The sequence below is a fragment of the Penicillium brevicompactum genome (genome assembly GCF_028827555.1).
Source record: "Penicillium brevicompactum strain IBT 35665 chromosome Unknown utg000001l_segment0_segment0, whole genome shotgun sequence".
Lineage (NCBI taxonomy): Eukaryota > Fungi > Ascomycota > Eurotiomycetes > Eurotiales > Aspergillaceae > Penicillium > Penicillium brevicompactum.
In genome coordinates, this window is record NW_026623203.1 from 2,712,050 (window position 1) to 2,735,391 (window position 23,342).

At 49.6% G+C, this 23,342-nt stretch overlaps 9 protein-coding genes across 9 annotated transcripts; 3 read left to right on the forward strand and 6 right to left on the reverse strand.

Annotated features, from left to right (window-relative positions):
* Window positions 1-220: 220 nt before the first annotated feature.
* Window positions 221-2,066, forward strand: N7506_000805 (putative RNA annealing protein Yra1; the record flags this gene model as incomplete). Its single annotated transcript, XM_056950101.1, has 5 exons — window positions 221-421; window positions 481-510; window positions 1,451-1,615; window positions 1,674-1,744; window positions 1,802-2,066. 5 exons carry the CDS (start codon window positions 221-223, stop codon window positions 2,064-2,066), a joined length of 732 nt encoding a protein of 243 aa, XP_056816016.1.
* Window positions 2,067-2,549: 483 nt separating this feature from the next.
* N7506_000806 (EF-hand superfamily Ca2+-modulated protein) lies at window positions 2,550-3,274 on the reverse strand (the record flags this gene model as incomplete). The annotated part of the gene is made up of 3 exons (XM_056950102.1): window positions 2,550-2,916; window positions 3,017-3,219; window positions 3,272-3,274. The coding sequence occupies 3 exons, from the start codon at window positions 3,272-3,274 to the stop codon at window positions 2,550-2,552; spliced, it is 573 nt and encodes a 190-aa protein (XP_056816017.1).
* A 558-nt stretch (window positions 3,275-3,832) lies between these two features.
* N7506_000807 (bifunctional C97 family peptidase/thioredoxin family protein) lies at window positions 3,833-5,764 on the forward strand (the record flags this gene model as incomplete). The annotated part of the gene is made up of 4 exons (XM_056950103.1): window positions 3,833-3,868; window positions 3,921-3,935; window positions 3,992-4,213; window positions 4,268-5,764. The coding sequence occupies 4 exons, from the start codon at window positions 3,833-3,835 to the stop codon at window positions 5,762-5,764; spliced, it is 1,770 nt and encodes a 589-aa protein (XP_056816018.1).
* A 1,509-nt stretch (window positions 5,765-7,273) lies between these two features.
* On the reverse strand, window positions 7,274-8,318 carry N7506_000808 (PhzF family phenazine biosynthesis protein; the record flags this gene model as incomplete). The annotated part of the gene is made up of 2 exons (XM_056950104.1): window positions 7,274-8,181; window positions 8,294-8,318. The coding sequence occupies 2 exons, from the start codon at window positions 8,316-8,318 to the stop codon at window positions 7,274-7,276; spliced, it is 933 nt and encodes a 310-aa protein (XP_056816019.1).
* A 511-nt stretch (window positions 8,319-8,829) lies between these two features.
* Window positions 8,830-9,840, forward strand: N7506_000809 (D-isomer specific 2-hydroxyacid dehydrogenase family protein; the record flags this gene model as incomplete). Its single annotated transcript, XM_056950105.1, has 1 exon — window positions 8,830-9,840. One exon carries the CDS (start codon window positions 8,830-8,832, stop codon window positions 9,838-9,840), a length of 1,011 nt encoding a protein of 336 aa, XP_056816020.1.
* A 3,001-nt stretch (window positions 9,841-12,841) lies between these two features.
* On the reverse strand, window positions 12,842-13,453 carry N7506_000810 (uncharacterized protein; the record flags this gene model as incomplete). The annotated part of the gene is made up of 1 exon (XM_056950106.1): window positions 12,842-13,453. The coding sequence occupies one exon, from the start codon at window positions 13,451-13,453 to the stop codon at window positions 12,842-12,844; it is 612 nt and encodes a 203-aa protein (XP_056816021.1).
* Window positions 13,454-17,748: 4,295 nt separating this feature from the next.
* On the reverse strand, window positions 17,749-18,267 carry N7506_000811 (uncharacterized protein; the record flags this gene model as incomplete). Its single annotated transcript, XM_056950107.1, has 1 exon — window positions 17,749-18,267. One exon carries the CDS (start codon window positions 18,265-18,267, stop codon window positions 17,749-17,751), a length of 519 nt encoding a protein of 172 aa, XP_056816022.1.
* A 573-nt stretch (window positions 18,268-18,840) lies between these two features.
* N7506_000812 (uncharacterized protein) lies at window positions 18,841-19,845 on the reverse strand (the record flags this gene model as incomplete). Its single annotated transcript, XM_056950108.1, has 1 exon — window positions 18,841-19,845. One exon carries the CDS (start codon window positions 19,843-19,845, stop codon window positions 18,841-18,843), a length of 1,005 nt encoding a protein of 334 aa, XP_056816023.1.
* A 1,405-nt stretch (window positions 19,846-21,250) lies between these two features.
* N7506_000813 (ubiquitin-specific protease UBP1) lies at window positions 21,251-23,320 on the reverse strand (the record flags this gene model as incomplete). Its single annotated transcript, XM_056950109.1, has 1 exon — window positions 21,251-23,320. One exon carries the CDS (start codon window positions 23,318-23,320, stop codon window positions 21,251-21,253), a length of 2,070 nt encoding a protein of 689 aa, XP_056816024.1.
* Between the last annotated feature and the right edge of the window lie 22 nt (window positions 23,321-23,342).

The following is a 23,342-nucleotide window of genomic DNA, read 5'->3' on the forward strand; positions in this document are numbered from 1 at the left end:
CCGCTTACCCTTTTTGTCAATCTGGAAATGGCTTAGCGCCACTCTGATCATGGCTCACCCCCGTCCCTGCCTTACCTCAACCCGTCCCCCGTAAGACCACTTCTTCTTCATCTTCGTGACTACATCCCCCAAGTCAACCGATTCATCTCAAAGCGGTGCCATCACACTATCACCTTGACGCGCACTCAAGTTTTCCCAGCCACCACACATCATCACAAACATGTCTGCCAATCTCGACAAGTCTCTCGACGATCTCGTCGGCAACCGTCGCCAGAATGCTCGTCGCCGCGCTGGTCCTCGTCGCGCCGCTAAGAAAGCTTCCGTTGGAGGCGTCAAGAAGTCTACCAAGGCTGCTCCCAAGGCCGCTCACCCTGCGCCTGTCACTCCTATTGCTTCCAGCAAGATCCTCGTCAGTGGACTGGTATGCTCTTACCCATCTCTCTCGCGACATCTTATTATGTTCACAGCTAACCTTTCCAGCCTGCCGACGTCACCGAGGGCAATGTCAAGGTATGTTGATAAGAAGGCCCTCACCTTGGCGTTCATCGCCTTCTCTTCTCTCGAAAGCCTTGCGGCGCAAACGATTTCGATCCACTCTGCGAACTCTTTGTTCCTATTCTCCTCGAAACACGGCACAGACAAGTTTCTTCTTCCCCGCACATATTCTTGGCATTGTGCGAGACAAGTTGTCGGACTTCTGTCGCAGTACGGTGAAAGAGACATTGCTCGTGTTGACTTCACTTGGAACTCCGCCTGCTTTGTTCTCTGAGTACTTTGCCATGAATGATCAATGATCATTCAGACTTCTCTTCAGTTGCGCGCTTTCATTTCTCCTCTTCTACCTGAGATACAGACGAGCATCAGCGAGTGCATCAGTGAAATTGTGAGGAAATATCCAGTTGGCAACTGGAACTACTTCGCGAAGATTTGACATTGTCATTTCCCTTACCACTTTTTGTGAAGAGCCTCCGTGCTTTGGGGTGATGACCCAATTATCAGGCCGTCAGAGGACACACTTGCGTCTTACAGTTCTCCTGATGAGTAGACATCCATGGGCAGATGGATTCTACTACGGCTTGGCCTGCGTCGATGGTAGCGACGCGAGCGAACAATGTTTCGTCGATCTCTTGTTGAATTGTGGAAGAAGTGGAATGTTGAGAATGTCGGTTTTGCATAGATGGGATGTGACAATCAATGTCAATTTTCTCTTGATCAGATGGGGTTCGTGCGATGGAAGAGGGTTCCGGTATCCCATACTGAGGGACAGAAAATCCACAAAAGGGTTGATACACTCGCTGGTGCTCGCTGGTGCTCGCCTGGTTCTCTCTTATTGTCTTTTTTGTCTTACCCTGTCATTTTTTCGTCTTCGTTTGCGCCGCCGCATTCTACGACATCCGAGAAGAGCCATCATCGCTGGACCGGAACACAATACTAATGTTTTCCGCTATAGGAATACTTCACCAAGTCCGCAGGCCCTGTTCGCCGCGTTATGCTTACCTACAACCAGAACGGCACTAGCCGTGGCATCGCCTCGATCATTTTTCTCAAGCCGGACACTGCCGCCAAGGCTGCTAAGGAACTCAACGGACTTCTCGTCGATGGCCGTCCCATGAAGGTAATTTCCATGCAATTTATGCCTGTCGCTCGTGCAATACTGATGTAATAATAAACAGATTGAGGTCGTTTTCGACGCCTCCCATGCCCCAGCTGCTCCCGTTGCCAAGCCTCTCAACGAGCGCATTGCGTAAGTCACTGTCTCATTCCTCCACGCTCACAATCGCATACTCATTCATCTGTGTAGTCAGAAGGCACGTCCCAAGTCTGCCGCTGCTCCTAAGGCTAAGAAGGAGAACAAGACCACCACTGCTGAGAAGGGCTCTCGCCGTGGTGGCCGCGCTGCCGGTCGCGGTCGCAACCCCGGCCGCGGAAAGCCTAAGACTGTCGAGGAACTTGACGCTGAGATGGTTGATTATTTCAATGCTCCTGGTGAAGCTGCTCCTGCCAACGGCACTGCTCCCCAGGCCAACGCCAACCAGGACATTGGCATGAACGACGAGATCTCCTAAATACCTTAACCATTGCTTCCGCTTTCCTCCACCGCTACTTCTGCACGCCTTGGCAGCCGGTGTTCTTGACGAAAGTTCCTCATGGTTGATGCGCAGGTGATATCTTCAACTATTCTCACTTTCCTTTTCCTTTTCATTGCTTCTTTCGATGGTTGTCTTTCTCTAGGTTTTCTTTTTTTTCCCTTTTCTTTTTTCCATTGCTAGTATCAGCTTAATTTTTCAGTTGCTGCGCAGAAGCCGGTGGAGGAAAGCATGTATCTACAACCACGACATGACAAACTACAAATGGGTAACTTAAATTTACCATTTTCCTTCCAAGGCTGTAGTCCTTTTGCTCCGTACTGGTCCAGAAGAAAAACTTGACCCACCGACAATGTGATGTCCCTAAACTCCTAGTGCTAAAACACAAAACACCTGGGCTCTTGCCAATTGCGCCCTAAACTCCAGGACCGAAGAGCAGCCTAGTCCGATCACCAACTGCAATCAAAACACACCTGCCCTGGTCATGACATCATGAAACTGCTCTAACGTGACCCCAGCGCTCAACCCAGCACCGCCATTGCCCTCTAAGATCATGTCCTTGAGCAGATCATCACCCACGCCATCTTCCTTCAAATCGCGCGCAATACGACGGAGATGCGACAACGTGATGGGTCCGTTTGTACCACGCGTAAAGAGTTGATAGGCATCATCCACCTCGGCAGAGATAGCATCCTCACCCCGCGAATGTAGCTTAGCGGCTGCTATTGAGACGAAGGGACTATACGGCACGAAGCCAGAGGTCGTAGGATCGAGGGCGGAAATGATTTCGGCGAGTTCGCTTGAGTCTGTGGGTGGAAGACCGAGGGCTCTATTTCTCGTGTTAGATTGCGACTTGGAACAGAGCTCGGTATAGTGGTTGCCGGTGTTGAATGTCAAGCAGATTGGGGATCGGACCGGGGAAGGCTTACACCAGTGCCTTGCGCACATCTTCTCGGGGAAGAACGCCTTCCTTCTCGTCTGGAAATTCTTCATTTTGGTGGGAGAACATGTGGAAGACCTCCTTGATCTCGTTTTCTTCTTCGGCGGTAATGTTGTTCTCTTTTGCTAGCTTTGATGCGCGCCCACGTTTTGGCGCCGGTGCGGAGCTGGCGGCTCCACGCCGCTTGGGAGGCTGTGTGTGGGTCAAATTGGGTCGTAGAAGGGTGTTTCTTGGCTGGACTTACCATTGTGTGGGATGTCGAGGAATGCTGTCGCAGTCGCGGAGAATCCGAGGTTTTGAAGTGGGGAAGGTCTACGGAGTAATTGGAGAACTATGTCATGGCGCCAAGCCAAGGGTTCCGTCTCTTCAGTGCCAAACTCTCATCTTCACTGGAGGAGATCTTGTATTATATGTATTATCAGTCTTGTGGAGATAGTCAACTCTTTCAAGTCTTCGACCATATGGACACGGTTCAGCCAGGACTTTTGCTTTGGATCAATTCTCACATTGCTTATTCTAAGCCCTCTTTTTTATGCTCTTTTTTTGATTCTTTTTCAAGAGAAAGCATGGGTATAATTGGACTTAAAAGTACTACTTATGATCAAACTAGTATACAAAATCAACGAAAAACAACTTCAGCAGTACACCGTTCGTGTAGGGTTGGCGTAGAAAATGGTCGAAGGTGATCGCGGCGGATGCTGACGTTATCGCACTGCAGCCTGTGAGGGCTCTTTATCTCCAGGTCCTTTCTAGTCACTGTACTTCACTTCTGGTTTCATCTCTCATTGACATAGCTGCCTTCATTATGGATGTTCAGCTTTACGTGTATGACCTGTCCAAGGTATGCTACTCATTCGGGTGATGCAATTTCCGGCAACTAACCACAAACATAGGGTCTGGCACGAATGGTATGTGTTTTCCTGGCTTGAATAAACAACATCGGACCATTTCCTGATGTCAACAGTACTCTCTTGCTCTGACAGGGACACAAATGGATGCCATCTATCATACCTCCATTGTGCTGAACGGGGTCGAATATTATTTTGGCCAAGGCATCCAGACTTCCGTCCCAGGGAGCACTCACCACGGACAGCCCATGGAAGTCGTGAAATTGGGCACCACTGAGCTTCCAAGCGATGTCATCGAAGAATATCTCGGTTCTTTGTCGACGATTTATACACCAGAGGTCTGTGTCATTCATTCCAAAAAGGCTGCCATCAGTACTAATGTCATGCTCTAGTCATATGATCTGTTTCTTCACAACTGTAACAATTTCACGCAAGATCTATCCATGTTCCTTGTTGGCAAAAGCATTCCAGAGCGCATCATCAACCTGCCTCGGGAGTTCCTTCAAACCCCATTCGGGCAGATGATGAAACCACAAATCGAGTCTGCATTGAAAGGCGTCACCCAAGGTACCGGCCCAAGTCCTATTCCAGGACCAAGTGCTCGACCTGCCGCGCCTGCGGCGCCCCCGGCAGCGAAGCCGGTGGTCCCTTCACCGGCCGGGACCGTTCGAGTTGTGAGCAATCTGAACCAGCTCGAGAATGAACTCAGGAGTGCATCGAACTCCTGCGCGGTCATCTTTTTCACATCGGCGACATGCCCGCCATGCAAGGCTGTTTATCCGATCTACGATCAACTCGCGGCCGAGGCCGGTGATCGAGGCACCCTTATCAAGGTGGATATCAGCATGGCGCGCGATGTGGGCATGAAGTACAGTGTGCGTGCAACACCCACCTTCATGACATTCGTGAAAGGTCAAAAGCTCGATGAATGGAGTGGAGCTAGTCCGTCCCAGATCACTGGTAATGTCCGTATGCTCCTCGAAATGGCACACCCGACGCACCCCCATCGCCAACTTCGTCTCCCAAGCCTCCAGCGCCAGATCACGAACTTTGTGACGTACAAAAAGGCACCGCCGCTCGATAAACTCTTGCAAAAGTTACCAGTGGAGTTCAAAGAAGGTCGGGGTGTTGGAGAGGTGATTGAATTCGTTCAACTTCGACATTCTAGCGGCACAGAACCTGCAGCCGATACCAGAGTCCCTGATTTGCACACCTTTGCCACGACATTGAACTCGGTATACTCAAAGCTTCCCAGTGACAGTCACTTTGCAGTTGTCGATTTAGTCCGACTTCTTCTGTTGGATCCCCGTGCAAGTGGATATTTCGCCGAAGAAGCAGGACACGCAACTTTGCTCACCATTCTCGCGCCCCTGGCACAAGACGACACCTCATCATCTCCATACAACCTTCGCATCGTTGCTCTTCAACTCGCCTGCAATCTCTTCAGCACCCCTCTATACCCAGCACAGCTTACTTCCTCATCTTCGCCTCTACGTTCAACTTGTCTCAGCTTTGCAACCAACTCCCTTCTAGATTCACATGCAAACCTGCGTGTCGTTGCGGCCTCGTTTGCATACAACCTCGCTGCATTCAACCACAACGCCCGTTTCGACGGGAAAGCCGACGCCCTGTCGGAGGAAGACCAAGTCGAGCTGACCGCATCTTTACTGGAGGCTGTCTCGCGAGAGGATCAGAGCGTGGAGGCGCTGCATGGCTTGCTGTATGCATTAGGGCTATTTGTCTACGAAGCTCCGATGGACGGGTCTTTGGTCGATCTCTGTCGTGCGATGGGTGTGGCAGATACTCTTTCCGAGAAGATGAAGGTCCAGGCTGTAAGCAAGGAGCCACTTCTCAAGGAGCTGAGGGAGTTGTTTAGCAAGGGACTATGAATGTAGATTAATTGACGTTGAATATTTTGGACCCGGGATTTCAAGTCATCATCAGAGCGACACTTTTCTACATGAATTTTCATTATGTACTTCAGTGAGCTGAGCTTCATAGACGCCTCTGAGCAAATTAAGATACTTCCAAGGTTATTTCTAGCTGTTTTGCACATATAACTATGAGGTCCGTGCTCGGCTGAATCATGGTTGTATGGATCGAGTTGCAAAAGCCCAACCTGCTTCTAGTGGCAACATCAAACCGCCTGGCACGTTGGACTTCAACACAGGCACACATGATGAGCATACGAATGCACACGAACTCGAGAGGTCTTTCTTTATTACAATTTTCTTACAAACCACTGGAGCATCATTAGAATGGCGTGCTAACCTGGTTTCACGAGTGGCCCTATAGGAAAACAACATATGATATTGTACGTTTTTGAGAAATGCAATTAACTTCACACGCAAAACATCCCTAAAGAACCGGTAGCAAGTCCCAGTGGAGCTCAGGTGATCCATACAAGCCCTGATTTCGGAGAGTGTTGGGGTCGAGCTCAGAGAGCGCAAGTATCCCAAAACGGCAGGAGCGCGCGAATGGCTTCACGTCGAACACCACCACACCAAAGCTCGACTTTACAACTGAAGCCGTAAATAATTTCACATTTCAACTATTTCTCATACTTCACTGGGTTCATGTAGACGATCTGAGCATAAAAATGAGCCTCATTTGTCTATAGGACCCCAAAACACCTCATCCCGGCGTCGAACTCGGGGCTTCAAGCGAGTATAAATGGCCAAATAGTCCCAGTTATAAGTACGCGAGGGTCAGTGGCCGAGTGGTAGAACGTGTATCGTCCCATTCCAGCATTAAAGCGAGCTCCGCGCGGTTTCCTTCGGGGAATTGGGATGAGTTTAGCACCTGCCTCTCGGGAGAGGGTAGGAAAAACCGTGCGGCCATACCAGCACACGGCAGCGGCTCTTCGAAAATCCGCCTGGGGACGGATTTGTAGCCTTCGGGGGGCGACCCCTGGGGGTGAGTTCACCACTATTTTTTTGGAAAAATTATGATATACTTCATGCTTGTTATGTTTTGGCTTTAATACTATATACCATATCACTTGAGCCCAGTACTTTTTGATCTGCACAGGTATCATGTCACATCGGATTCGGTGCTGCAGTTGTATATGTGCTGCAGGGGAAATGATCCTCATGTTGAAAAGACGTCCACCCCCAGGATTGAAAGCCCTGGAGTACAGCAGTATGAGCCGCCAAGCCTCTAGTTTATAGCAAAGGCATCACTTGCAAAACGTATTCAACATTACTATCAAGACTTCCAGGGCTGGTTGGATTGTGGCTCTGAAGATGTGCACCTTCCTGTGTGAGGCATCCTGAGGTCCTATACACAGCACCTGAGCAACCCTACCGAGTTTCCTGGGGTGTTTGCACCGAAGCACCTCGGTAACTATTTGTTCACTTGTGACATCAAATCAAATCACCTTGATGGTTTCAAGTCTTTTATTCAACAAAAATTTTCCCTTCGGCCACAAACGCAGCGTGGCCGGCAAGTTTAATGGTCGACACCTTCCTCCTTTCTTCATCCAGGATCACATCCACGATGACCAGACTATCTCTCCCCATTTCAATACCCTGGTCAATGCAAAAGCGGTGATGCCGGCCCCTCTCAGCATTCGACAATGCGATGTGAGCACCCAAAGAGCTCCCTCCACTACCACACGCAGGATCCTCCAGGTCGATCGCAACCATACGCACGCGAAGATTCCATACTACCACATCCCCCTCTTCATGCGATCTGAGATGGCGGTGATACATAACACCTGTGAATGAAGGGCTCCATCCCTCATCCAAATCCAGCGCCGGACTGCCGCCGGGGCCAATGTCGGCAAACACGTCAGGTCTCTCGGTAAGATCTACCAGGGCGTACGTCACGCCTTTCACCACTGAGACCACAGGCGAGCTCTCGGGAACACCCTTGAGATCTGATGCGTTGGCAAGACACGCTTGGACAGGAGTGATGTGGTTGAGGGATGCTGCCTGTTGGTGGATGTGGATATTATGGGGGACTTCGGCAGACACGGTCTTGTTGACTGTGTCGTACTCTATCGGAACTGGACCCGCTTTGGTGATAACGGTGAGAGAGTTTGCGTGGTTGGAGCTGGCTAGAAGTTCACGGAAGAGGTAGTGGCCTGCGCCGATGATGGGATGGCCTGCAAACTCCATCTCGTTGACAGGCGTGAAGATATCTACTCGTGGGTTTCCATTGCCAGTTGCAGGGTGCAAGAATACGGTTTCGGAGAAGTTGAATTCCTTTGCGATTCTTTGCTTCTGCTCTTGGGACAAGTTGATACCACCGACTTTCACAATGGCGACAGGGTTGCCTTTGAATCTATGTTGACCTGAGTTAGCTTTGGATATTAAAGTTTTTCTAGATTGATATACCTTCTCGATGTGAAGACATCGAGGGTGGCTTGGTACGAATTAGCAGAGTCTCTCTGACGCAAGTTAGGGCTAACCTACCATAGGGTGCTTGTACATCAGACATGGCGATATTGCAGACTAGGCCAGAGATGAATATCTTCAAACACAATGCAATTCCGAGTTTCTATATACTTCAATGTAATTTAACGTTAGAGTCATCAGGATTACAAATCCCATATATACCCACTTGGACAACTCGAAGGGCGTCGGATTTGACATCGGCTTTGACCTCGGGTTTGGCGTCGGCTATCATCGGAACACAAATATCTATGAAGCATCCACACGAGCCCTATTTGATTTCCGAAGCAGAATATGCTCGCACTAGGCAGGATTTTCTTTCATAAGTGGCGCATATAAAGTATACCGGTCGGCTTGAAAATTCTTGCCGTGTGAACAGCTTCAACATCAGACATCAGCACGGCACGTAGTCCGAAATCCTTCTCGGCTACTCACGGAAATCAGCTATCACACCGACCCCTGCAGACGTGGAATTGGCGATCGAAGCTGCGGCTTCTCCAACAAACAAAAGAAACCAACAAAACCACTGTCATTCAATTCAATCCTAATAGTCGATCATGGACACCACCCCGCATCACATTGTCGCTATTGAAGGCGTGCATTGCGAGATCCCGGAATTCGACCTGCCAGGGCCGCATACCCGAGCCGTTCACAGATTGACAGCTCAATCAGATCTTCCAGAACGTGTCAAAGATGCCACGATCATCATCACCACGACAACGCGCCTGACAGCGGAGACTCTCAGTCCCGCAAATACCCCCAAACTACGCCTCATTGTGATCATGGCGACCGGCACGGATTGTGTCGACTTAGCTGCCGCGACAGCTCGAGGAGTCACCGTATGCAATTGCCCAGGCAGCAATGTAGCCAGTGTCAGCGAACACGCCATTGGGCTCTATTTCGCAGCTCGGAGGAAGTTCGTCGAGCTCCATAATGCCACAGTCGCTGTGCCATCAGACCTATCGCTCAACACGGAGTGGAAGACTAAAGGATCATTGATGGGTCGGGTTCGCGCACCGGATGGAAAGGCTCCTTTGCTGTGTGGTGATGAGACCACTTGCATCGTTGGATATGGATCCCTCGGTAAACGCATCGAGTCAATGGCGAAGGGTCTCGGTATGAACGTTATTATCGCCGAGCGCAAGGGCGTGTCTCCTCGGCCTGGCCGGGTTGGATTCGAAGAGGCGTTGAAGAAGTCGACGGTAGTCATTTTGTGTCTACCCCGGAGCGCGGAGACTATCAACATGATCTCCACCGATGAGTTCCAGAGCATGTCACCGCACGGATTGTTGATCAATGTCGCCAGAGGTGGCATTGTCGATGAGCAGGCTCTTCTTGATGCTCTCAAAAGCGGCGCGATTGCTGGAGCGGCTACAGATGTCTATACCAAGGAGCCCGCTGGAAGGGGAGACTCGCCTTTAATAAGTCCGGAGGCTGCGGGTTTGAACTTGACCCTGACTCCTCATCTTGCCTGGTACTCGGAAACGACACTTCAAAATCTTTCCGGTGCAGTGAAGATCACGGTAGAAAAATGGTGTCGTGGTGAGGTTCTGAATCAGGTCCTTTAGCCCATGGGACCTTCCTGTAATAGAGTGATAGATCATACATTGTCAATATAGATTCTGATGCCCATGCATTGATGACCTCTCCACTCAGTTCTTTCGCCGCCCATTCGGAGATCACGCATAGGCTCGATCAATTGGTCTGTACATTGATCACAGACTGCGAGATCTAGAACGAAAAGATCACGAAGGAGACAGCTGCAAGTTTTGCTAGTGTTTGGCCTCAGTCATCTCGGATAACCTCAGGATACCCCCACAATCTCCCCACAAAGGTTAAAGCAGCCATGTGGCTGTCGAGGTGGTTACACGAATGTAGTACGAGCAAGTGAAGTATCAGAAGGAAGATTAATGATGGGTCTTCTATCATTTCGGTTCACTTTTGAAGATCTTCTTTCCTAGCAAGCCGACATCCGGTCTCATCAAACACGATGGACAGTCCCAAGCCGTGCAGTCACTCCTGCGTTCATCGTTCTATCTCTAAATTTTACAGGCAAAGTTAAAATGATACGCTGAGCTTCAGTCTTCGAGCAGAAACTGACCAGCCATGGTTCTTTCAGGCTTTTCCCGAGATCATTCTTCTTTCATTATGTCCCTCGCCAACGTTGCTGGAGGCTACGCTGCGGCGTTTCTAGGCTCGTCGTATGCCTATCGGACCTTTTCGAAAAGTTCTAAGTCAAGAAACTCAAAGGCGATCACAGAATCACTTTGGGCTAGCAGGCTTGCAGAATGGGGCCAATTATGAGCAGATTCTGGGACGTGTTTTTGCAGGTTTCGTTGCTGAGCATGTGCTGTCTTGATACTGTCAGATTGCACGGTATTCCGAGTCATAACACTCCAGGCCTCGCCTATGCATGTATAATTTTGCTGTTGGATATTGTCTTTACGATCATACTGTTGGATATGTGATCTACTGCTTCATGTCTATGATCCCTTCTACTCGCCTTTGAATCAAGAACGCAGTTATCGCTCGCAACTGCCACACCATCGCCAGTATAAAAGCGAACACTCTGGGCCCACCCATTTCCAAACCGACTACCTGGAATCTCACTGGTAGGGGTGGGTGTATCTGAGCGCCACCCTCGTCGTTCTTCCGGCTTCTAGAGCCGAAAGGGGCGCACTGCACTAGATCTCGACATTTCGTTCGAGAAAACGATATCGGCCAGGGAGTTTTCCAAGATTTCGGTGACTCCGTTTCGCACCAGCAACCTCGAGACCACCTCGGAAAACCCCCGTACCCCCCAAAAGTACTAGACCTGTGTCACACAGTCCGCCACAGGATGGGTATCAGGACTCAGTATGGATTGCCACATGGGAATTCATCCAGATTCAATAAATGCACAGATAGACATCTGCCTCGGTGTACATCCATGTTCCCCCTGCACACCGTACCAATACTTCAAGTTGAAGTGCTTATCGTACATGACCGACTGGTTATTGTCTGACCGCGCATGAGTCGCGCATGATAGCACATGGGCTTCGTTCCAAGGTTCTCTTGTCTAGGAAAGTCACCCTGGACAAACTCTTCAGGTTCCCACAAACGGGGTTCAAAGAGTTTGTGGGTTGTGACAAAGGCAGAATTCCACAATCTGTCAGCACATGAGTCCGGCTTTGGGACTGTCCAACCACGACACGCTACCAATTACCCGAGTGGTAAACTCATTCTAGCATATGCTACTCCGTGGAGCTAGAAGTGTTAAGTGAATTTCCGAATAACCTTGGAGATCCTTGGGGAAATTTCCTTTTCGTTTCGGGAACGCAACAGCATTTTCAAAAGAGGCAAGACACGAGAACGAAAGAAGCAAGAATACCCACATTTACCCCATCCCGAACCCCGATGCAAATCGCGATAATTGCCGTGACTGTACGGAGTAGATGTGATAGAGGGGTAAAGCGGCAAACACTACCCATTTAAGCGTCCACCGTAAGTTTCCTGCAAATTACCCGCCGACAAATCCCGCGCAAAAAGGGTACTCTGAGAATTACTCCGTATCGGAAATCCAAATCCAAATCTAAAGGAATAATGATCAGGTTGCAACATTTCGCCCCGACACAACAGTCACATTGTGAATTACAAATCCGTAGGACTTGGGCACAAGGCCCCCTTCCCCCCGTGTCATATCAGCCTCACTGCTGCGACAATACCTGCAGGGCCTGTTGGACAGACAATAAGCTCTTGCAGCCTCACTGCTGGGATTTGGCTTTTGGACGGTTACGCGGGGCGGGACACGAGGCGGACAGGGCTGATCGACGGCTGTTGGAATTTCTATTTCGGGGGTTTGCTCGTAGGTTACATCTCCACGAACGTGGCATTGGGGGTACGGAGATGACAAGGTTGGTGCGATATTACTGTGATTATTATGAACAACCTTGGAAGTATTACGGAGTACGGAGTACACGGGGTACGGAGGTACTATTGTATCTCGGTCTACGAGTTGGGAAGGAGAATCTCAATGAAAAAAAGTGAGGCCAGTTAAGTGAGGCTACCTGATAACGTGCTAGTAGCTAACGGCTATGATTGGGATGCCCAATATGAAAATAGTACATATTATGGGGGGCGTGGCGCAATAGAAAGAAGCAATCGGATTCAATATTGACAACAAATGGGGGTATACAAGATGGGGTATTGGAGCTTCGGAAACATCATAAAAAGGGAAAAAAGCAAAGGCTAATGGGAAACACCGGGACCGTTGATGCAGGTCAAATGACAGAAGGAAACGCTGAAACGATAAGGAAATGAGTCAAAGACCAGCGGTGTGAAGAAGTCATTTCAAGGAAAAACCGCCGTCAGCGCCGTTAGGTAAGCTGCGGGGATCGCGTCATGGCGATCAACATTGCACTGTCCGAGATCGGTCCATTCCAGAAAAAAAATGGCGGGTATCACGGCATGTCAGAGTCTGGGGTCTGACTCCACAGAATTAAAAGATAAGGAGGTAATGACAAGAAGAAGAGAGAGGAAGTGGGTGAGTCCTAAGGCAGCGCCTGCGCTGCACCGGGCAAGCCGGTGAGCTTAGTGCGTGGAAACCTTGGAGGCTGAATGTGCGCGGCGCTTGGGTGTTGGTACGACCCGACGCTTCTTGCGCTTTGAGTCGCGCTCGCGGTCGATGACGATAGACTGCTTTTCCTGGCGCAGAGCGAGGGTGGCGCGAGCATGGGCGTCGACCCTGGCCATGAAGTTGGCACGGTCTTCCTCCTCGGCGATGGCGCGCATGCGCTGGAGCTGTTGCTCCATGGTGACGGAGCAGACCGGCTCGACGGGAGTTTCTTCCACTGCCTTCTCTGTGCCGGCGTTCTCGGGCATCCAGAGGAGGTCATCGTCGGACAGGTAGGCGCTGGTGCAGGAGTCCATGGAGTCATTGGTAGAGAGAGAAGGCCTGTTGGGCCAGGATGGGAAGGCGTAGGCTGCGCCCTGCTCGCTGGAGAAAGATGATTTGCGGGGGTTGATGTCGAGGAGGGTGTCAGTTGGTGTTGGTGGCGGAGCAAATGGGCTTGACATGATGGATTCAAAAGATCCGGAGCTGCCACTCCAGCAGAAGGTGACCTGAGCTGGATCTGTGCTGGCGATAGGAGCCGCCGCTTTGGGAAGCGACATGGCTTGTAGGCGTGACTGAATGGGAATCATGGTGAAATGTGTTGATTTGTGTGTCGAGATAGGCGAAGGTAGACAGCCTGGACCAAGTGGGCCCTGAAGGTTGTGTGAGACAACAGTGTGAAGGTGGAGTGAAGTGAGGTGAAGGTGAAGGTGAAGATCAAGATCGAGGATGGGGGGTGTTTATCAATAAGAGTGAAAGGGTTGATATCAAAGCCGGGGAAGACTTCTAGACCACCCGGACTCCCTTGCAGTCGAAAATGAAACAAATCAAAAATCAAAAAAATCAAAAAGGAAAATAATAATTTAATTTCCCAAAAAAAAGCAAAGAAAATCCGAACAATCAGACGGAAGCAGCTTCCGTCAAAGCCCGTCGATCAACGAACTGATCGACCAAAATTAAAATCGAAATTCGAATAATAATTTGACAGGGCCTCATCACACGCCTCCCAACCTTGTACAATTTTGTGAATATTGTAAGTGTCAGGTACTGGGAATATTGCGTAGTAAATTCAGGTGTAGTAAATACACCTTGATTCCAAGGTTCTCTTCCGGTCAAGGATGTTTGTTTGAATTCACCGCTTGAAGGCTGATCTGCCCAACGCCTCAATGCTTCAGGGATCTGAACGTTGGTCAACACGTCAACACCGTTCTTTGACAGTTTGCTAGTACGAAGTTTGCAAAGTTGAGAGATAAGGTCCAAAAGTCGGAACTTGCCACAGGGGAAACATTTCTTTTTTGTACTCGTCGTGTTCTCCATAAATTAAGAGACAGTTCGTAACTCCACTCACACTGCCTCGGGTCAAGTCTAGAGCCCGTGGAGAAGGCCCGTCGAAGCCCGAAAGGTCCCAAAGTGGCCTTTGTATGGACAACGGTTTCCGCCGCTCCGGAACTCCCCCCATAACTCCATTCGGCTAAATACAATTCCCCTCGGCAATTTGCCAGTCCTCTACGGAGTACCGGGGACCTCTTAGCTACTCTGTACTTTCATTGTTCCAGACGTTGGATCTCAATCCCATCCTAGTCAAAAGATCGTGGATTTTCTATAAATTGAGAGTCCAGGGGATTTTGCCGGTGTTTTCGCACGAATCAGCATCTCCACAGTTCCGCCGAGGCCCCGGTGGATTCTCGGGGATCTTTAAATCAATAGGCCTAGATCGTCGGTCCAGACCTCAAAACAAAGAGATTTCCCTCTCGTTTTTTGTTCCCTCTCCCCCATGCTTATTTGCTAATTGATTTATGAATTTCTTTCGTCCCCGATCTCCCCATGACCTACATAAGCAATCTGATTCGATCCCTAGGGCTTGACTTTTATGATGCGCCAGATGACTTGCGTGATGCAAGCCTAGCGGAAACACATGCCCTTCCCCGGAAGACTAAGTGGATCACTCCGTTACCCTGGAAAGTCGGATTCACCCCCTTTCGGCCCAAGATCATCGCCCCCTTTGAACTCGTCATATCTCAATTCCCATCAGGCAGGGATGTCGATTTTGACTCCTAGGATCGATTGCCCGCATACACCTACGTACTTTGGCAGCTTGATACATATCAACTCCGTACTTCGTGCTTCGTGCTTCGTATCGCCTTTCCCCCACGCCACCTCCACCTACAAATGTACGTTACCAATAGATGCTTGCACGTCCCGTCCCGTCGGGGAACCAGGAGAATGGACAGAGAGACCCACGAAATCACACTGGGTCGCCGTGACAGCTCCACCGTACTCCGTACTTACGACTAATGAAATCATATTTGATACGGCTGACACGGAAGCTGCAAAAGCTGCCTGAGCTAACGAGACGAGAGAGCTGAGCTTTGTCTGAGGAACGGCCCGCGATCCAACGCGTCGCGTCCGGTCCCTCCCCTTTCCCAGTCTCTCGGTGTTTCAAAGGATTTGCGACGCGTGCCCTGTTACCTGTCCCCTGGGTTTGTGGGGACGGATATTGTCATAGTGGGTTCCGCGGAACCTCCTGGATGATCTCCGGCTTTGTTATTAGGCTTCCGGGAGAGAAGTACTGACATTGGGCACAAAGGATCTGATTTCCTAGAGCGAGAGCGAGAGCTCGGTCGGTACGGAGTACGAAGTACGGAGTAGACTATTGACTGTTGGCTGTTGATTGTCGCTTGTTGATTGCCTCGGCTATGGCTGATGGCGCTTTGTGAAACTCGGCTGGCGACTCACACAGGTTTACTCGCATATGTCTGTAGTAAATTCTCACACATGCAGTGAGACTCTATAGAGCTTGATCAGTAATAGATTGTGAAGCTCTTGCTGTACTCCGTACATTGTAACCCGTACTCGTACTGTAGGTGAGAGGTGCAGGGGCTCGGATCCACAGTGGCTCTTCCAGCCATTCTAGGGTTTCCCTGCAGCTGCAGCTGCAGTTCATATGTACGATCTCAGAACTAAAATCGCAAGGACAGATGGTCGGGTCTGCTCTTGCATGTATACAATAACACTGCGTGAAGGAAGGAGTCCAATGTTCAATATTCTGTACCGGACCTCGGGATGCTCTTTGTTTATTTTGCACGGTGCCGCAGGTTTGATTGCAGCAGCCCAATATGTTTCCACGCCGACCGAGGTCTACAACTAACCTCAGATACTCCGTACGGAATACTCACAAGCAAGTACCGAGAGAATGTGAGAGCTGGAGTACTTTCCGACTTCTGACTCACCGACTTCAGCCACATTGGACAGATACATCGAAAATCTCAATGATTTCACAAGATAATCTTAGGAATGCTCTAGATCCCAGCTGGGAATAAGCATAGGCTGAACCATGGAACACCCCCATGGGGTCCCGGGTATCAGATTCCGACCCACCCTTTTGCTTTGCGGAGTCATGAAGAATGTGAGTTGACATGTACAGACTACCCTTTGCAGTTCTTTTGCAGTGTGACCCAACCCTTCCGGGATCCTATCCGCGCTGTCGCCCGCAGCGATCGACAAGGGTGTGATGGTAGTGGCGGGTTTACGGTGTAGAGTCGTATGAGGCTGGCTTCCACATCAAGGCGCCTCCCAATACATACATTATGTGCGTGAAAACACATATACGGGCGGAGAGCGCCTCTGATTCATGGGGTACTTGATAGACAGTAGCCGCACGGATGACACTGTCGTAAGCTGTCATCTGCTCATTACTTGATTTCCCGACTGTGAGATCAGACAGCGCTTCCCGAGACCGCCAAGTTCCGCCTCGCTATTGGATGTCAACTGCAGCCTTTGGCTTTTCTGCTGACTCCAATCAAATATGCTTGACTCAGAAAATCTTCCCGCCTTGCAACCGTAGAGGGTATCCGCGTTGACCGATTTTTCGCCACTGGGTAGCAACCTTGCAAGGCGTTGCCACGGTCGCGTCTCTGCATGCTTGATGCGATTTCAGAAAAGATAAAAACAAACATGTGCGAAAGGAAACCCCGAATCCTAATCGAGGAACTCAACAAAGTCCGATCCCACTGCAAACCTTGGAATAAAATAGTACTATCCACTTTCGAGAACGTTCGCAATGCAGTATGTGTAGACCCGTGCAGCAAAGACCCGTTACGGAGTACATTGTAGATACGCCTGCGCAATTCTTCCAGTTGCCCACTTTGGCATAGTTAGCAATCGCTTTGTCCCAGCCGTTGTCTGTACACTGCCGATGGCTGAGGGGGGTGTTTCAATTGATGAAAATTTCAATTCGAGCTGGGTAGGGACATCCGCACGATGCGCGTCTAGATGATACGGTGAACATTGCTGAAGAACATCCTAAACGTGCCGTTCGAATCTTATGCATGGCTGATGAACATTGTCCGAACCTTGAAATTATTGGTTGTCGGGGCCCTGGAAGCGCTAATGGGACATGGATATGTCGGTCGCTGGCTTTCCCCGATGCACGCTCGGATATTTAAAATGGCGGTCAGTTGTGTCTACTTCCTATTTGATGCATTGTGCTGGTGATTCCAAGATTAGGTCGGAATAGATGTTTGTCAGAGGTTTGGACTGGACTTAATTTCCGTTGGTGGTTGTGACTAACATTGTTTGATCCCGAGGTCGGGACCAGGAGGGGTTGCTGTCGTCTTCACCGTTGTTTCATTGTTAGTTGCAGGAAGTATGTCTACCTGATATGCACGAATTCATACAGGACATGGAGCTCATGCTATTGCAGATCACCTTTCTAGTATTATCATTGCCCAAGTATATGTGCACATTGCTTGCCGATATTTATATGCAGCTCGTTATCGAGTATACCCCCATCCCGTCCGACACCCATCCTAGACTGTGTCCATGATATCGGTTCTTTTTGTTTAACCTAGTACCATCCTGTATCTCTCTCGGGGCTCTCACCAATTCAACGGTAAGGTTCCTCTTTAAAGGCACCCTGCATATGACGAAGTTGTAGTAGAGTTTGCTCGAATCGGGCATGAAGCAGCTTCTCTGATACCTCGACCAGTTGCTCAGCACACTCATCTTTGTCCCAAAAAGCACTCTCTTTCAGGTATGTCAAGTATGCCAGCTCCTCGATAGGCGAAAAACATAGAGAGGATTGAAATTCGTCCGAGTCTTGCTGTAGAGGTAGATACTCATGGCCAAGCCCGAGCACATAGCCCCGCAAGGTCAGCATCTGCTGCTCCTGAGCCATCTGTACCATTAAATCCTCGGCTCTGTCTGCATCGGCGCCACATGCCTCCCAGTCGAAGTATAGATCGGGGGACAGGAAAGTCGCGCTGGAGTTGAGGGCGCTGTAGTGGGGAATCCTTATGTTGTAGGCCATGGCGAGGCGCTCCCACACACGTGGTAGTGGCGAGACGCCTGGGAGTGGATACTCTGACTCTAATATAGCGGTCAGTGTGTACCCTGTGCAGCACATTGTGGACTTCTGTGACTGTCCATCTCGTACCTTCCTGAAATGCCATGCTGTTGGTGTGCCAAGATCCTGTCTGTCAGAATCCGTAGTTATCTGGTTGCACTCTATCGACAATATCGCAGATATGTACGATTTGTGGAGTTGTTGAAGACAAGGAGAAGAAGAGAAGGAGGAGGAGGAGGAGGAGGAGGAGGAGGAGGAAGAGGAGGAGGAGGAGGAGGGAGAAAGAGATGCTCTCTCCCTCTGCACTATCTACATCTGGGAGGAGACTGATAAACAGGGCAAACTTCCCATTCTACAACACCAAAAGAAGGATAGGTAAGAGGGGAGGTTCTCAGTCGCATGCGATTACAGCATTCCAAGCTTCTACATATTGTCCAAGTGGACTCGTAGACTGCGCAAGAGCTTGGTTTGACTGAAATCTGAATCAATTATCGAGACATAACACATAACCTCAGATGAGCCACATCAGCACAGCGCTCATTGCAGAATTGCATCTTAGTGTGCAACAAAATTGAGAAACGATGGTTCAACGCATCAGTCATAGAGCACTGACCCAACCTTGTCTCCCACAGGCTAAGGAAACGAGGATGATAACGAAGACGAATCCGAAGCATCAGAAGAAGCACTCAACGCCGGAACAAGAGGTGTGGCAGAGCATGGTCTCAGGACCCATCTGCGATCAACACCAACTCCCTTGATCGGAATCCAAGAATGATTGATATGCTTCCGTCCAATCTCAACCCGACACTCCCCAAACACCTGTTCAAGCCGACGATCGAGTTTGCTCTCCCTGTGAACTCGATCCTCACCCTGGAATAGCTTCTGTCTCCGCTCAGACACAATGACCAAGTCGCAGTCAAAATCATTCAAGTACATTGACGCGACTTCCAGCCGTAAACTGTCCCAGTCGATGTTATCAGGCACCCATTCTTGAACCGACTGCAATGTCCCAGGCTCATAGACCCATTTCGGTGCCCAGAGCTCGAAGTTGAGAGGCATCTTGACTCGCGATCGTCCGCTCCAGAGGATCCACTTATTGCGAGTTGGGACCAGAGTGCTGCGTCCTTGTAGGAGGTTTAATATGTGGCCCATTCGCAGAAACTCAGAGTCTGGATTGACAGCCAGCTTGGTGAACTGGGAATCCGAGCGTCTGATTATCTCGAGAACCCCGATTGATGATGTTGGGGGCTGCTGTAGGAGCATTTGCTTCCAGCTGGCGTCTTTTCGTAGGTAGGCTTTGAGTCTGACGCGATCCGATTCGCGCAGAGGAAACCTGCTCACTTCGGCTTTTGAATCTGAGTTTTGCTGCTGCTTAAGGAAAAATTGGGCCCAGAGTACGTCTTCCAGAAGTGGATTGCGGGTCCGTTGACACTCTTCTGATGGTTGGGGTTTGGATGGCTTGAGGAAAAGGTGCTCTTGGAGTCTTGGTGATGACTTGATCGTCTCCTTCCAATCACGGCATACACGTTGGCCAGAGGTAATGAGAGTTCTCATATCTGTGTGAAGAAGGATGTTCTCAAGGAGCTCATTGATGAGGAATATGGCGTGAGGTTGTTGGGAAGATGTGTTGGTAGACATCTTTGAAGTATTAGGTGGGTTTGTATTCGCGAAAGAAAGCAATTCAAACTTGACCAGCTTGATTAGAGGATCGCCTTGGTTTTGAATGTTGGGGCATGGAGCTCATACTTGGTGATCAGATAAAAGGTGAGGACCCGGGGATCTGCCGCGGATCCCTTTAGTACGCAACTTCAGTTGATTGATTTTCGCAGAGGGAGTGATCCAGCGTCTTGAGATGCAAGTTATCAAAATCAAAGGGTACAAAATATTGGATGATTCAAGAGTTGATGCTTTCATATCCCCAGACAATGCGTTTCCAAGTGGTCTTATGCCACAGTGGTTGACCCCAAGGTACTTAATTATGTGATTCGGATCACCGCGATGGGGCGTATTCTCCAAGGTGCTCAAATCCAAATGCGGAGATTATACATACTACATGAATTTTTGGAATCGCCAATCCTGTCAAATAAGGCTAGTTACGAGAATGAGAAACAGAACTCAATACTGGTAGATTCAAATATCGTCAAGATATCAGTTGACTGCATAATAACTGAGCTATTAAGCAAGGCTCGTCAAGTCGATAGACTGTAACACTAGATATACAACGAAGAACGGTTGAATATGGCTTTCTAGATCTTGGAGTATAGTATTGAGTCTCCACGTTGTCAACGCCCCGTCACTGCCTTAATCCCTTAGGATCATCGGCCGAAGAGCTCTGTGATTCTCTATTGTTTACTTTATTGCTACCGCATCACCTTCCTCTTGATCCCCAATCCCTAATTCTCTGTTCACGGCTTAGCCAAGACTTCCATTTCTCGACCAATCATGATGATTTGACAATTAGTTGGAACCTTGGATGGACAGCCAAAAAGACAGTTAGAAAGACAATTAGAATAACAATTAGAAAGACAGTTAAAAGAAAGGTCCCGAAGTTGATGATAGCTCTCTTCCGTTACCAATCGAAATTTGAGAATAAGCGAATACATAATTACGCCTGTGTATAAGCAACTATCGTCGTCCTTTTGGCCGCGCGTGAGCGCGGCACTGAGGCTTGTGACTAGTTAACTAGAATACGCACGCCTATAGCCGCCAGAGTTAATTCCAATACCTCAGGTACCAGGCCGGTCCAAAGACCCTCCCAGAAGAGGGTATGCACGGTAGCCCGGGAAGAGAAGACCTCGGTGTACATATAGAATTTCGTATTCACTTTCATTAGAACTGTACAGATTTCCTAGAAGTACAACATCGTACATAGTCACACCCAGCACCATAGAGCCAGGAAAGAAGAAGAAAGGACGGAACATAAACGCCCTGGATAAGACAACGCGGTATTGGGTATCATGATGCATGCAAGGGTCGGCCAAAAAAACACGACTATGCGGGGAACGAAGCAAAGGAGATTGGGTGAAAGTCAAGGGAGAGATGATCATGCGACCGCAGCAGGGGGCGATTCGACTTCATCATTTGGGTTGATATCGACGTCGCAGTGATTGGCCTGCTTTGTGTGCGAAAGGTTGGGTTGAGCCTCATCCCAAGGCATCGAGACGCTGGTCGCACGGGAAGTTGAAGACTCGAGGTCAGTCACAGTGGACGGCGCGGAAAAGTCGTCGGACACGAAACTTGTGGCAGTCGAATCTGCACTTGCGAGGTAGGCAGTCTCAAATGAATCGGTGTACGCGGAAGAAGCAGGAGATTCGGATGAAGAAGAGACCGACTCGTCGATGGCCTCGTAAAATAACATGAAAGCGCCCTTTTGAGACATCACAAAGCTCTCGCTGACCATTTGAACGTCATCGTCACTGAGTCGCCACCAGCGCTCGGGTTTATCTTTGTCACCCTCAACCTGAAGGATTTCGTCCGGGGGAGGGGCTGTGAACTCTGATGTTGGGTACTTCCGATAACAGACGTAGTGGCCGTTTTCATGACGACCGTAGTGGGTGATGACAGCTCGGAGTTGGTACAGCCTGCTGGGAATCTCGACGACTTCATCAGGCCGCGGAAGCATAGACCTGCAAGGATTTGTCTCCCATTGCTCAAGCTTGTCACCGGATTTGCCCGCGTTTTGGGTCCCAAGACACCAAGGGTTCAGATCGATCATTTGAGGAAACACGACTGCCGTATGGTTCTTGACCAGATCACCGGTCATCTCGTCGAAGAGACTGCGGTTAATGTGAATCGTAAGACACTTTGGAGCTCGTGCGATTACCGCCTGCCGGGACTTTGTGGTTGATACTCGGTTTTTGGAAGAAATGTGACATTTCTGAGACAATGTGTTTTCGCTGTAGTCATTGCTCTCCAATGCCGTAGTGACATCCCCTAGTCTCTCAGAGGCCGTCAATTTCACAGCATCGAAGGGATTTGGTGTGTGAGGGTCGTCTGACTGGCTGTCATTATTCATTTCACCAATCAAATTGATAAGCTGCTCTCGTCTTTGCAACAGAGTACACTTAGCGCACTCTACGCCTTCGATGGGCTCAAGCGTCATGTAATGATTCAAACAATCGCGGATGTCGTACTGATGACTACCGCCCAGGGGAACCGTCAGGCAGTTAAAAGGGATCAATGAAAGACCTTCGGAGTAGCCACAATCCATGCACCCGACTCGCTGAGCGAGCAGGCCCTCAAGAGGGTTGTACGACACATCAAGAGCCAATGATGCCGGGTCGGTTTTCTCGGCACGAGGTCCATCAAAACGACTACCTTGCACGATATTTTCCTCGGGACCCGCCAGCTTCAAACCGACATTGGTAATCTCCCCACGTGAAGCTAGCTCAGCCTCCATGTCGATTTGATGAACAACCTTGTGGAAGTATTCCTGCGCATCTTGCTGTTGCCAACTGCTCATCGACTTCAAAGGACCCTCAATCCACAACTTTCTTCCATGGTTCGAAGCGCTGTTCAGGTTTTCGATGAGATCTAACAGGGCCTGGTGCGTCTCAAGAGAGATCTTTGGCGAGGTATTATCGATGTTTCGTCCCAAGAAATCCACGAGTGACTTCAGAGAAGCCAGGCCTTGAATGATACTGTTTTGAAAACATGAATTATTCCAGTTCCCCAAGCCCGCTGGCGCAGCGTCATTTGTTGATCCTAGCAAGGCGTTCCCGAAGGCAGAAAGCGATCGAGGCTGAGTAAAGAATGGGACCGGGCTGCTGGCAGAGATGCCGCCGAGAATTCGCACCATTGCGTCGCTTTTTTGTTGAAGGGGAAGAGACGAGTCACGAGCGATAGCTTCGGTGTTGGACATGTGAGGATCAAATGCGACGACGATTCGAGATGGTGTAATGTACACAAGGAGGTCCCAGGAAAGTTGTAATAGTGATATCGGGGGAAGACCGAAGTAGTTGAGTAAGATGAGGACAAAACAAAGCGCAGAGAGAATGGACGTGATCACCGTGTTGTTCTCTAGCATCCCAAGAGCGGCTTCATAGTGACTGTGATAGCTGGGGTTGCTGGGGTTGCTTGAAACGGTCTCAGAGTGCCAGTATTGTGTCTTCATAGTTGGAGAAACCGTAGGAGCT